General features: G+C 43.6%; 1 protein-coding gene across 3 annotated transcripts in view; it reads right to left on the bottom strand.

Annotated features, from left to right (window-relative positions):
• Positions 1–12,774, bottom strand: part of LOC120880273 (selectin P) — a 46,906-nt gene that overhangs the window by 16,463 nt on the left and 17,669 nt on the right. For 2 of the 3 annotated variants that reach the window (XM_040263553.1, XM_040263554.1), the window contains exons 4-8: positions 12,020–12,127; positions 11,139–11,324; positions 10,217–10,402; positions 7,418–7,603; positions 3,571–3,756 (exon numbers count right to left, since the gene is read on the bottom strand). In XM_040263553.1, coding sequence (XP_040119487.1) covers positions 3,571–3,756; positions 7,418–7,603; positions 10,217–10,402; positions 11,139–11,324; positions 12,020–12,127 — 852 coding nt within the window. The remainder of the gene's footprint in view (positions 1–3,570; positions 3,757–7,417; positions 7,604–10,216; positions 10,403–11,138; positions 11,325–12,019; positions 12,128–12,774) is intronic. The other variant, XM_040263555.1, reaches the window with a different exon arrangement.

Genomic DNA, 12,774 nt, shown 5'->3' with positions numbered 1-12,774 from the left:
GTTAGAACAACTGTTTAAATTTCATGATACTAGTCACCAGTTAGACGTCCTGAATGTGTGAAACGGCAGCTGACAGTGGGTTGGTATTCTGAAACGCTTACCCCGAAAGAGATTTAAAAGAGCTTTAGGGGTGATTTAAAAGGATGCTGGCACTTTGTTGGGAAAGATGGAGATGGTGATGCAGCTCATGTTAGTTACCCCTGGACGAGAGTGGGAGTGACTGCTTCCTTGACACTTTCTTCAGAGGTAGACCCAATAACCTTGCCAGAAAACAGTGACAAGTGATTGGAAATGGGGAAAGGGAGTAAAATACTTTCTCCCCTTCCAAAAGTTCCTTCCCCCAACCAAGTGATGAACTCTGGGTCCAAAACTTGCCTCTGTTACTCACTAGCAGTGCATCTCTGGACAATAAACATACTGAACCTCAGTTGTTTCATCTATGAAATGGGAAAAATAACAATCTTTGCTTTGCAGAGAACCTCAAATTTATTATTATATAAAATAATAAGTTAACAAAATATAGGCAAAAATTAAATTAAAAAATCATGACACAAAGTAGGCAAATAATGTAACTGGCCGTCTGCAAATGCTCTTTCCACCAGTCTCATCCTATAGTGACCAGCAGCAAATGACTCTACCTGTCTACTTACAAAAAATGGTCAATAAGATATAACAGTTCTTTGCCACAGTTTATCCATGTGGAGTTTGTGGTGCTAGAGGATTTGATTTGGTTAGAGATCATGCTCTGTGACTTTCGGCCAGTCCCTTAACCTCTCTGAATTTCCATATGTTTATTCACCTTTAAAATGCGGATAATTAATAACATTACATAGTTCTCAGGATTTTTATGGAGAAGGCAATGGCAACCCACTCCAGTACTCTTGCCTGGAAAATCCCATGGATGGAGGAGCCTGGTAGGCTGCAGTCCATGGGGTCGCTAAGAGTTGGACATGACTGAGCGACTTCACTTTCACTTTTCACTGTCATGCATTGGAGAAGGAATTGGCAACCCACTCCAGTGTTCTTGCCTGGAGAATCCCAGGGAGAGGGGAGCCTGGTGGGCTGCCATCTATGGGGTCGCACAGAGTCGGACATGACTGAAGTGACTTAGCAGCAGGATTTTTATAAGGTTCAAAATTGAAAACACTATGTATGCAAATGTTAATGGCTGCCAAGATATCCCTCAGCCAATTAATGAAATAAAACTCAATTAAACACACTAGCTTTTTAAAAAATGAATACATGGTTTAAGGTGTTTCTTCTTCATTCTTTGGCCTGATTGGGTCGTTGTGTGTCTTTAGACCAGAGACAGTGGTAGTGTGGATGAACCAGGGCTGTGTTTCAGCCACAGATTTGAACTGCTTGAGGCTTTGTGAGCATTTTCTGCATCTGTCTCTTCCCTTCTCTCCAGCTACATCCCCCATCTCATCCATTTGTCCAAAGACCTGGTATTTTCCACCGCTTGAAAAGTCTTTCTGTATTCAGTGTGGGCGTGAGGAGAGGGGAGAGGAGACAAGTCAAGAAGGACAAGTGTGGTGCGATGAGTGTTGGTGCATGAGTCTGTTTGCTGCTCTTTTGTAACTTTGCCTTCTGATAGCTGGGGTGGGAAGGTGTGTGTGGGGGTGTGGCATTGGAAAAGGAAACTGATAACACATTTGGGGCACATTACAACAGCTAGTAGGTTGCAAGCCTCATGGTACCTTCCTGCCCAGACCACATTTGGGTATTTCACATGATGCTCGCTCAGCAGCAAGAGGAGAAAGTTCAGTCAGAGTAAACAAAGAACTAAAAGCGGAAGGGAACTAGAAGGTCACAGGAAGCCGTGGTGAGTGTCAGCCTCCCTCCTGTGAAACACCCACAGGCAGGCCAGTATGGAGCAATGAACTGTAATCTGTGCCCTGCACAGCCCAAGGCTGTCGGAAAGGTGCTGTGCACTGGAACGCCCTCAGGGACTCCCAAGTTCTTCCCTACAGTCGTGTGGACTTTGTAGTGTATCCAGGCTTCAGCGTAGCCAGGGTGAGAGCTGAGGGGCCAAGGTCACAAGCCTCAGCCTGGTCTCTGCAGACCCAGCTGGGAAGGTGGGCTCAGCCTTAGCCCCCGGGACTTGCCAGGCTCGCTTGTGTCTGGGGATAAAGACCATGCAGCTCTGTTGAGCTGGTCAGCCCCTTTATTCATTCATTTGTTCACTCTGTGTTGACCTAACTTAATAGCAGTGTGCGTGTATGTGTGCTTGTGTGTGCTTATGTGTGACCTGAATAGCAAGTGGTTTCCTTTTTATTAAAAACATGTATCTGTCTGCTTTTACTCATGTTGAAAGTGGGCACAAAGTGAAAAGCAAAGGCAAACAATGCAGAATTGTCTAGTATTTTACCTACCTAATTTTATTATTAAGCTTATATATGCCTCATAAAAATACTAATTGTGTGGAGGGGAAAGTGGGAAAACATTGGAGGAATTTATACAATAATGGAGAAAGATAACCAGTGTCTATTTTAGGGTGGGGTATTTGGGGGACAGTATGTAAGAAGATTTTTTTGTTTATTTATTTTTCTAGAGCTTTTATAAATACAAATGTTATCTTTTAAAGGTAAGTAATGTTAGTCGCTCAGTCATGCCCAACTCTTTGTGACCCCATGGACTATAGCCCACCAGGCTCCTCTGTCTCTGAGATTTTCCAGGCAAGGATACTGGAGTGGGTTACCATTTCCTTTTCCAGGGGATCTTCCCAACCCAGGGATCGAACCCAGGTCTCCTGCACTGCAGGCAGATTCTTTACCTACTGAGCTACAAAAGAAGCTTTTAAAAATACAAATGTTATCTTTTAAAGATAGCGTTTGCCATAAATATAAGTAAATAATTGGATAGAAAAAGGAATAGGGAGTATAAAAAGTATACATCTATCTTTCAATTTCCAAACCCAGATGATCAGAACCAGTTCTATTTCACTCAATAACTGGCTTTATTTTATATCAGGTGAAATGCAGACATATATGATTATAGTGAATAGGTACTTTTTTTTCCTTCTGAGAATCCTGTGACTTTGCATGTGTAGATTAGTTTCTTTCTGTTTTCATCACTCTTCACTTTACTCTAAGTGGGTTCCTCCAGTCTTGTTTGCAGCCAGGCACCTGTAAATGCTGCCCCTCCCCTTCTCCTATTAAACCCATGTGCTACCTACCATTCCACCACTACACTCTGTGTTTCCTAGGATTCAAGTGCCAGATTACCCTTGGAACAACATCATGGGACTGTCTTTTTCCCTGGCCTTGTTTCCAGCGACTGTCTGTAGCCAAGTGAGAACAGCGAACCCAGTTCATGATAGGGGCCTTCAGCCCACTCCCTGTCCTGCTGTTGGACATCCTGTCGCTTGTGGTATCTGCCAGCCCTTCAAGGCCTCTGCACGTGGGATCCCCATGTGACCTGATAACAAGGGCTTCCTGATGATAGTGTTTATTCATTTTCTAGTCCATTTCAAGCTTCTGTCCCCTAGACAGTTACTACCTTTTAAACATAGCTTTTTAAAATAACTCTACAATTTGTTTCCAAGACACTGGAAAGAGTTCATCCTACCTTGGCATTCTGGAAAAGGGGCATCCCAGTTCCCAGTATCCAGGCATTGCAGCACACTTGCTCCCACCAGGAATGAACCTTCATCGCAGGTGAAGCTACAGGTCGACTGGTACCTAAAGTCACCAAAGGGATGCGAGCAGTTCACCCGGGCCTTGTTTGAGGTCGGAAGATCCTGGCACTGCAATGCTAAGGAGGGAGGAAGTAGGGAGTGAGGAAGGAGTAATACACAAGTACTCATTGATTCCCACCCCTTAACTCTTTCTAATGCCGACAGGAAGGATCTCTGAATTGGGCATGTTTAACCAGGAGGATGAGAAAAGTATCATATAGTCACAATGCCAGTTGAATGACTTTATGAGGATATGCTGAGTCATTGTTAAGCATTTGATAATATGCATCCATTGTTTTAAAAATATTGTAATTTTGGACCCAAGAATCGATGCTAAGTATGTAATAAGATGCATATCAAAAATCATTTTGGAGAAATTTTATCATATCATTTGTGAGAGCAAATACTGAAAACAAACATAAATACCACTAAATTTTTATCATTTATCCTAAGTGAAAGTCACTCAGTCATGTCTGACTCTTTGTGACCCCATGAACTATACAGTCCATGGAATTCTCCAGACCAGAATACTGGAGTGGGTAGCCTGTCCCTTCTCCAGGGGATCTCCCCAACCCAGGGATCAAACCCAGGTCTCCCGCATTGCAGGTGGATTCTTTACCAGCTAAGCCACCAGAGAAGCCCTTTTTTTATCATATGTGAGAGCAAAATATTGAAAACAAACATAACTGCCACTAGTTAGAGGCTGAAAATTAACTATGGTGGAGCCATGAAAGGAATATGATCTACTGCACCTTGAAAAGATATGAGAGGTGTCTCAATGTACAATGTCAGGTGAAAAAGCAGAATAAAAATTGTATGTACACTATGATCTCAGTCATATGAAGTCGATGGCTTTAAATGGAGAGAACACATGCATTTTATACATAAGTCTTTTCTCATCTTTAAAATGGGAGCAATAATTTTAACAACCTCATGGAGTTAAACTAAAATGCTCAATAAATATTATATATTGCTATTATTACTAATAGTAGTAGTAGCAGCAGCAGTAGTATCAGTAGTAGTCATGGTCTTAAAATCGTTATAGCCATGCGTCAGATGCTGACCCAGCCTGTCAGAGTGGAGAACGCTAGGAAGGCCTATCAAGGGAGTTACTGAAACCATGTAACTGGATGCTTCAGAGAATAAGCCAGTTTTCTATTATCTGCCTGCAGACAAGAATGGCTCCAGTGACCCCTTAAGAACCCCTCCCTTTTTTTTAATAGCCCATACAAATTTCCCCACTATTTGATTTTAAAAGGTTAAGTGTGGGATAGGAGTTTTGAGAAAGTCTGACTCTGAATGTGGATGTCATCTGTGATATATGTGACTAGTTGGAACCTTCACCGCTTTATCTCAGTAATCAGTTCTTTACTGAGAGCTCATTGCATGTCAAACATAATACGAAATAACACTTTAATTAAAGACAAGGTTGGAGTATTCAACCTTATATTTTAAAGATACCTATCCAACTAAGAATACAAGTGATTACACTTCTTGAGTACTTAAGAACCATAATGTGTTTATTTGTTCGTTTGCTTGTTCAATCGCTAAGACGTGTCTGGCTCTTTCAACTCAATGTTGAAACCCATCAGGCTCCTCTGTCCATGGGGTCCACCACGCAAGGACACTGGAGTAGGTTGCCATTTCCTTCTCCAGGGCGTCCCCCCGAATCAGGGATTGAACACCCCCCATCTCCTGAACTGCAGGCTGACTCTCCACCACTGAGCCACCTGGGGATCCCAGTTTGCTTATTATTGTGTATTACATAATGACAGAATGAACTTATCTCTGGTTTTGAAAGAATGAGCAGTATGGTATGACTGTCTCTGCTCTACTTTTTAATGTAGATATTGAGCATTAGATATATTTTAGTAAAATTATCTCTAGAAATATTTTACTGCTTTGCCACATTATTATTACTTATGTGCAGGAGCAGTCTGGTGCCAAAGGACATGCCTCTTGACCAGATAAAGAAAAATTCTAGAAACAAGTGGAAACAAGAAACTTTAGCTAATGCATTTTCATCCCTTTAGATTTTAACCTGGCTTGTTCATTAAAAATAGATGGGACAAAATCAACAAACATATATTTGATAACCCCTCCCCTTTTAAGCATGTCGCAGTGCTCTCTGCGTCTTTGTCTCTCAGACAATAGATCCCATTCCCCTTCCTAAGCCTCACCATCATGGTGCGTAGTGACCTAGTCCTCTACTGCCTCACTTTTTTTTTTTTCCATTTTTTAACTGTAGTAAAATACACATTGCATAAAACCTATCTTTTACCAGTGAACCATTTCTAAGTGTACAGTCCAGAAGTATTAAGTATTTTCATAGTTTTGTGCAACCATCAACACCATCCATCTCCAAAACATTCTTCATCTCCAACTGAAACTCTGTATTCATTAAACAGTAACTACTATACCCACTCCCTCCAGTCCCCAGCAACAACCATTTTAATACTTTTTGTCTCATTGATTTTGACTACTCTAAGTACCTCCCATATGTGGAATCATTGAGTACTTGTCTTGGTGACTGGCTTACTACCCTCAGCTTAATGTCCTTGAATTCATCCACATTGTAGCATTGTCAGAAAAGTGAAAGTGTTAGTCACTCAGTCGTGTCCAACTCTTTGTGACCCCATGGACTGTAGCCCGCCAGGCTCCTCTGTCCATGGGATTCTCCAGGCAAGAATACTGGAGTGGGTTGCCATTCCCTTCTCCAGGGAATCCCTACCCAAGGATTGAACCTGAGTCTCCCGCATTGCAGGCAGATTCTTTACCATCTAAACTACCAGGGAAACCAGAGTCTCCTTCCATTTTAAGGCTGAATAATATTCCATTGTATGGATACATCATACTTTTCCTTATCCATTCATCTGTGTGGGACACTTGGGCTTCTTCCATATTTTAACCATTATAAATAGTGCTGCTATGAACATAGGTGTATACATCTCTCTTCAAGACCTTGCTTTCAAACCACTGCCCCATTTTAAAATCAGGGTATACTTCGACCCAGGAAATTCACATAAATTGCTTGGGATCTCACATAAGATGCTATTAATAGTATTTCACTTCTGGGACATAAATTCTGTGTGGGGTTCCTCCTTGTAAAAGAACATAATCCTAGTGGCTTCCCTATTTTGTTCTTCAAGAGCCAAATATTGAGAACAGGAGCTATTTAAAGGAGATGATTTTCTAAAATCAGATCAGAGACATATGATTTACAAAGTAATGTTATTATATCATTTTACCTACATTTATGAAGCTCGTGCAGCTTTAAGCTTGCATTTACACACTTTAATCCACAACCACTAGTGAGGTGGGTAGGTAAGGCAAATATTAGTACTTTTACGTTGCAGGCGACACTGAGTTTCAGAGAGACCAAGAGCTTGTTGTCAGGACATGACGGAACTGGACTAAGTCTTGTCATTACTCTGGCACTGTACCAGCTGTTCCTCATGTATCATCCCTCTGTCTCAACCCCCTCTCCTTCATGCTAACTCACCACATCTGTGTTGATCAATGTAGCTCTCAGCTTGCATTTCAGGATGCTGTAATGAACATGTCCCCAAGACTGCCTTCACCCACTACTGCATCTGAGTGCCCAGCACAAAGGGTCTGGCACAGGATAGATGCTCAGTGAACGTTTGAGCAATAACTGAATGACAGAACTAAATGTAGATGCTGATGCCTGTAATAAGCCGAAAGGCACGGAAGCAGCATGATGATGTCACAGTATACCTTGACAGACTGGGGCTGGCGCTGTCCACTCTCCCGAATCAGCACATCGAACTGTGTCAGCTCCTCTCAGCGTGAAACCCTCAGAACAATGAAAGCTACAGCTGGTGTTGTACTGAAATGCTCTCGAAGACGGGGAGCAATCCATGCTTCCATGGACAGGACTCTCCAGGGGCTCACAGGCAATGGCTAAATGGAAATAGTGATTGTCAGAAACTGGGCAGTGGAAGGGCTCAATTCTTTTGCGGAAGAGCCCCTCAAGAGATCGTGCATCTTTTTGACTCACATTTTCAGTATATTCAGAACCCCAAATCATCCTTTTTCCAAATGGGGAATCTTCCTGGAGCACCTTCCCTTCCCCTCCCCTTCTTTGCCTGGATTTCTCACCTGCCCTTCAAGTCTCAGCTTACACTACACTCTGCTTAAGAAACCTTCCCTGCTCATCCCAGCTTGGGGTAGAACCCCTTCCAGCATGCTCCCACAGCCCCTGTGCTTGAGCTGTTCATGCCCAATTATAACTCTGCCCCTTAGACTGCAGTCTCCTTGTGGCTGATGTCAGTCATCCAGAGTTGTATCCCAGAGCCTGGCAGTGTTTGGGACATTGAAGATACTCTTTTAATATTCATTGGAAATATTTGTGAAAATTGTATCTGTACAGAGGAGATATAGCCAGACTGAACTTTTAAGGAAAAAGCTAAAACAACATAGCTTATTGTTGACACTCTAATACCAAGCCCAATAAAAGGATTATAAATGAGCCTTGTTTCTGGAACACAGGATGTCATCCTAAACAGACTTCGGTTGCCAAGTGAGTGTGCAGCCCAAGGTCAGTTCCTGAGCATAATTAAGTCCCAAGTGACCTCAGTTCTGATAAAGGCTGATTTCCTCATGCTCTTCCTTGACAAAGAATTTCATCTCCAGAATATTCCTGGAGTTTTTCAGAATACAAAGACTGCACACAGTGACCTTAGACCTCTAGGTTTTACAGAATCAGGGTTTTTAAGTTCCAAAGATCCTCTAGCGTTTCTCTCTAACTTTGCAGATTAAAAGTGAGGTTTAGAAATTTTAAGTGACATCCCTAAGGTCTCACAGTAGACAGTAATAGAACTGGGCTTATAATTCAGGTCTTCCAGGAATTCACTTATCCAGTATTTAATTTCCTGCTATGCTATTCCCCATTTTTGCTTGATAAGATGCGATTGGTGTGAGGTGTGAGGCAGTTGCACAGAACGCAGTTTTGTGGTATTAGATACCTGCCTTGGATTGTATCACAGCCTCTCTTTCAGTGCTGTGTTCCTCTGATCCTTTGTTAAAGACTGCCACCAGGGACTGTGATGAACAATCTGTCTGTGTGTCCTGATAGCCAGTGTTCTGACTCTGTCTGAAGTATAGCAAGGACACTGACCCACAGCTTCTAGACACCGGTGAGGCAGGCAGGGAAAAAAGAGGCAGAAACAAAGGCTCTCTGCGAGGTACTTTATACATACTATTTAATTGCATACTTTTTATATGCTTCATCCTTATTAAAGCTCCTTGAAATTCATAGTTCATTTCACAGAAGCTCCTTACAATTCATAGCTCATTTTACAGAGGAGAAAACCATCCCTCCTGGGGGCTGAACAACTCATTTCAGAATCAGAGCCTGGAAAAGATCATACTGATATTAAAAGCCCTTGATCCTCCCCACTGTGTCATGACTCCTTGCCTAAATAGACAGCATGAACTTATACTTCCCAGTGGACTAGGGGCTGCTGATGAAAAAATCCTACCTTGAAGGCTGGCAAGGGTAGGGTCCCCCAGCCAGGGCCAAGACAGCAGTTTGTCCTTGCCCCTCACTCGATGGCAAGGTTTGCATTCAAATTTGCAGCTAGAGCCACTGCAAGGGAAATGAGGGGATGGACATAGTCCAGGATTCCTTTGGTAGGGGCTTCCAGGAACTCACACTGCATAGCTGGCCAGAATCACCGAGGCCATAGAGAAAGGTACTGAGGAAGGAGAAGAACCATGCTCACAGCTGGGAGAGCAATGGTGAAACCATCTCTGGAAATCTAAGTGGAGCTAGGAATCTGTAAGGGTCAGGGGATCCTAATGATGTTTGTCCAGACTTGTAGAACCAAGCTTCAGGAGGACCTAAATATCTTTAAAATAAAAGTTTCTTTCAAGACTCCTTTATCCTCTAACCCCTTTACTGCTAGAAACCTCTCCTGGTAGTTCTTCTAGCATCTACTTACAGATGGAGATGTCTCCATTCCATCTGAGGTGAAATTTATGAATGAGCTCATTCTGAAATTACTTGAGGGCAGGGAGTTTTGGGGAGAGGAGGACTTCTAAATTTTGTTTACAGTCAATAGTAAAATCAGCCTCTTTTTCTTCTAGAGCCTGACACTCCTTTCCTATCCCAGATGAACCCAGTCTAGCTGTGTGTGTGTGTGTGTGTGTGTGTGTGTGTGTGTATGTGTTAGTCGCTCAGTCATGTTGCTTGACATGACTGAGTCTCTTGACTCTTTGCAATGCCATGGACTGTAGCCCATCAGATTCCTCTATCCATGAAATTTTCTAGGCAGAAATACTGGAGCGGGTAGCTTCTCCCTTCTCCAGGGGATCTTCCAAACCCAGGGATCAAACCTGGGTCTCTTGCACTGCAAGTGTATTCTTTACTATCTGAGCCACCACGGAAGCCCCAGTCTAGCTGAGTGGTAGGTCAAAGGAGAGTCAAGTTGTGATTCAGGCTGGTTTCATCTGTGCTCCCAGCAAGAACCAGGTGCAGTGGACATTATACATACCCAACCTCTTGGAACTCACCTTTACACACCGGAGTTGGGGCTGTCCACACCCCCAAGGCTGTGCAGTGCACTACCTCTGGTCCAACTAATGTGAATCCCTCTTCGCAGCTGAAGCTGCAGCTGGACTGGTGATGGAATGCTTTTGTGGAATGGAAACAGCTCATGCTTCCTTGCTCCGGAGACTTCAGAGCCGGGCACTGGACAGCTAAAAACAACCACAGAGCAATAGCATGAAGCCTGGTGTCCTGCCCAGCACCTTGGAAACCTTAGGATGCTGCAACAGCTGTGTGTGTGTGTGTGTGTGTGTGTGTGTGTGCATGCCCTCAGTCATGTCCACCTCTTTGTGACCCCATGGGTGCTCCTCTGTCCAAGGAATTTTCCAGGCAAGAATACTGGAGCAGGGTGTCATTTCCTATGCCAATGGATCTTCCTAACCCAGGGGTCGAATCTGTTGTGTCTTTTTCATCTTCTGCATTGGCAGGCGGGTTCTTTAACCACAGCACCACCTAGGAAGCCAGCAATAGCTGTCTACATCTTCCCGAAGTGTTAGGCAAGGTGCTGAACTTGGTTGGTAAAATGGTACTTTCAGTAGCTGTTTGGAAAGACCCAAACATCCTTGCTCTGTTTACTTTTTAAAGAAGCAAGGTGAAATTCTCAAATTAATAACACCCAACCCTTGAATCATTATTGTATCTGTTCACTTTGCAATGAACAAAGGGACAGGGACCTTTTTGTAACGCTTTTGCATGAGAATCAAGAATTAAACTCCCTCACTCCTCAGATGAAAATTAAAACTAGTGTGACTCTGGTTGATGGGCAATAGTAATAAGCACAATGTCCCATTTAGTGTAGGTCTTCTTGTTTTTCAAATGGAGAAAGCCTCTTGTCCCCTCTGAAATTCTAGTTGTCAATGAGGATGGAAAAGAATTGGGTGTACATACCTACACACTGTGGGGGTGAATTCGTCCAGATTCCAGAAGCCAGACACTCCAGCTCCCTAGGTCCGTTCAGTGCGTACCCTTCAGTGCAGTGGAAGCTGCACTGTGAGTTGAAAGAGAAGTTTCCAAGAGGGTGGCTGCAGTTCATGTGCACATTTTGAGGAAGGTCAAATTTGCCACACTCTCTGACTGTAAGGACAAAATATTGATTTCCTTCTTTGCATACTGAAACACAATGTCAGGTTTGCTAAAAGCTGAGACTGTTTGTATAACCCATCTGAATCAATCTCCCTGGGCTTCTAACCTAACCTGTTCATCTTTACTTTTTTCCTTTGTATTAATTTGTTTTGTTTGCTTAGTCGCTCAGTCATGTTCGACTCTTTTGCAACCCCATGAACTATATTCTGCCAGGCTCCTCTGTTCATGGAATTTTCCAGGCAAGAATACTGGAGTGGGCTACCGTTTCCTTCCTGACCCAGGGATTGAACCCGCGTCTCCTGCATTGGCAGGTGGATTTTTTTACCACTGAGCCACCTGGGAAGCTCTTGTATTGGTTGCATCCTGGGAAATGATCATATTTTCACTGGTGTTTATTCCCAGCAAACAAAATTAGCCTGAAAGAGTTCTCTTTGTTTTACTGCCCTTACATTTTCCCTTTTAAATTTTGAAATTTTAGGAGGACGTGTTCACTCTAAAAATAAAGTAGTTTAACCCCGAGTGTGTGACTGGCCAGTTTGAGTGGGGCAGACTGACAGATGGTAAAGAGAGGACCTAGGACTAGCCTGTACCCACTGGAGAGCCTCCAACATGACAATTTACTTCCTGGCTTCACCTCTAGCAAAAGACCATGGACCACGTTGCTATCAACAAAATAAGGGGCTCACCGTATTCACACTCCTGTCCATAGAATCCAGGGTAACAGGAGCAGGTGTAGTTCCCAATGGTCTCAATGCACTCTCCTTGCTTGCTGCAGGACATGTCCTGGCAGGAGGCTGCATGGATACAGAAGGGTCAGAATTACAGGCATTCCTAGGAGGTACAAAGAAAAGCTGGTTTCTTATTCCAAGTCTTAGCCTCACTTGGGTAACCTCGAGCTAGCCAGACAACAGAAAACCACAGCCTCCCCCGGAGAGCCAGCCTGTTCCCTGTGAAGCGTGCCGTAGGAGCCTGCTGGAGCATTGCTTGGCTTCTATTTTTTAAATTTTTGATTAGAGGATAGTTGCTTTACAATGTTGCGTTGGTTTCTACCATACAGCAGTGTGAATTGGCCATAAGTATACCTGTGTCCCCTCCCTCCTGAGCCTCCCTGCCATGCCCCACCACCCCACCGCATCCCACCCCTCTAGGTTGTTAAAGAGCACTGGGCTGAGCTCCCTGTATCATACAGCAACCTCCCACCAGCTACCTATTTTACATATGGAAATGTATATGTTGCAGTGCTACTCTCTCAATTAGTCGCCGCGCCCCCCCCCCCACCGCCACAACCCCACTGTATCCACAAGTCTGCATCTCTATTCCTGCCCTTACTGGTTCATCAGTACTGCCTGACTTCTGTTTTAGGCTGTATTTAATGTGGCCTAAAGAGAGGTTGCCATTTGGGGACACAGAGGGACAAATGGAGCTACCAGTACATGGGTAG

The sequence above is a fragment of the Oryx dammah genome, unplaced genomic scaffold (genome assembly GCF_014754425.2).
Source record: "Oryx dammah isolate SB20612 unplaced genomic scaffold, SCBI_Odam_1.1 HiC_scaffold_21, whole genome shotgun sequence".
In the NCBI taxonomy this organism is placed as follows: domain Eukaryota; kingdom Metazoa; phylum Chordata; class Mammalia; order Artiodactyla; family Bovidae; genus Oryx; species Oryx dammah.
This window is presented reverse-complemented; position numbering and strand designations above follow the sequence as displayed.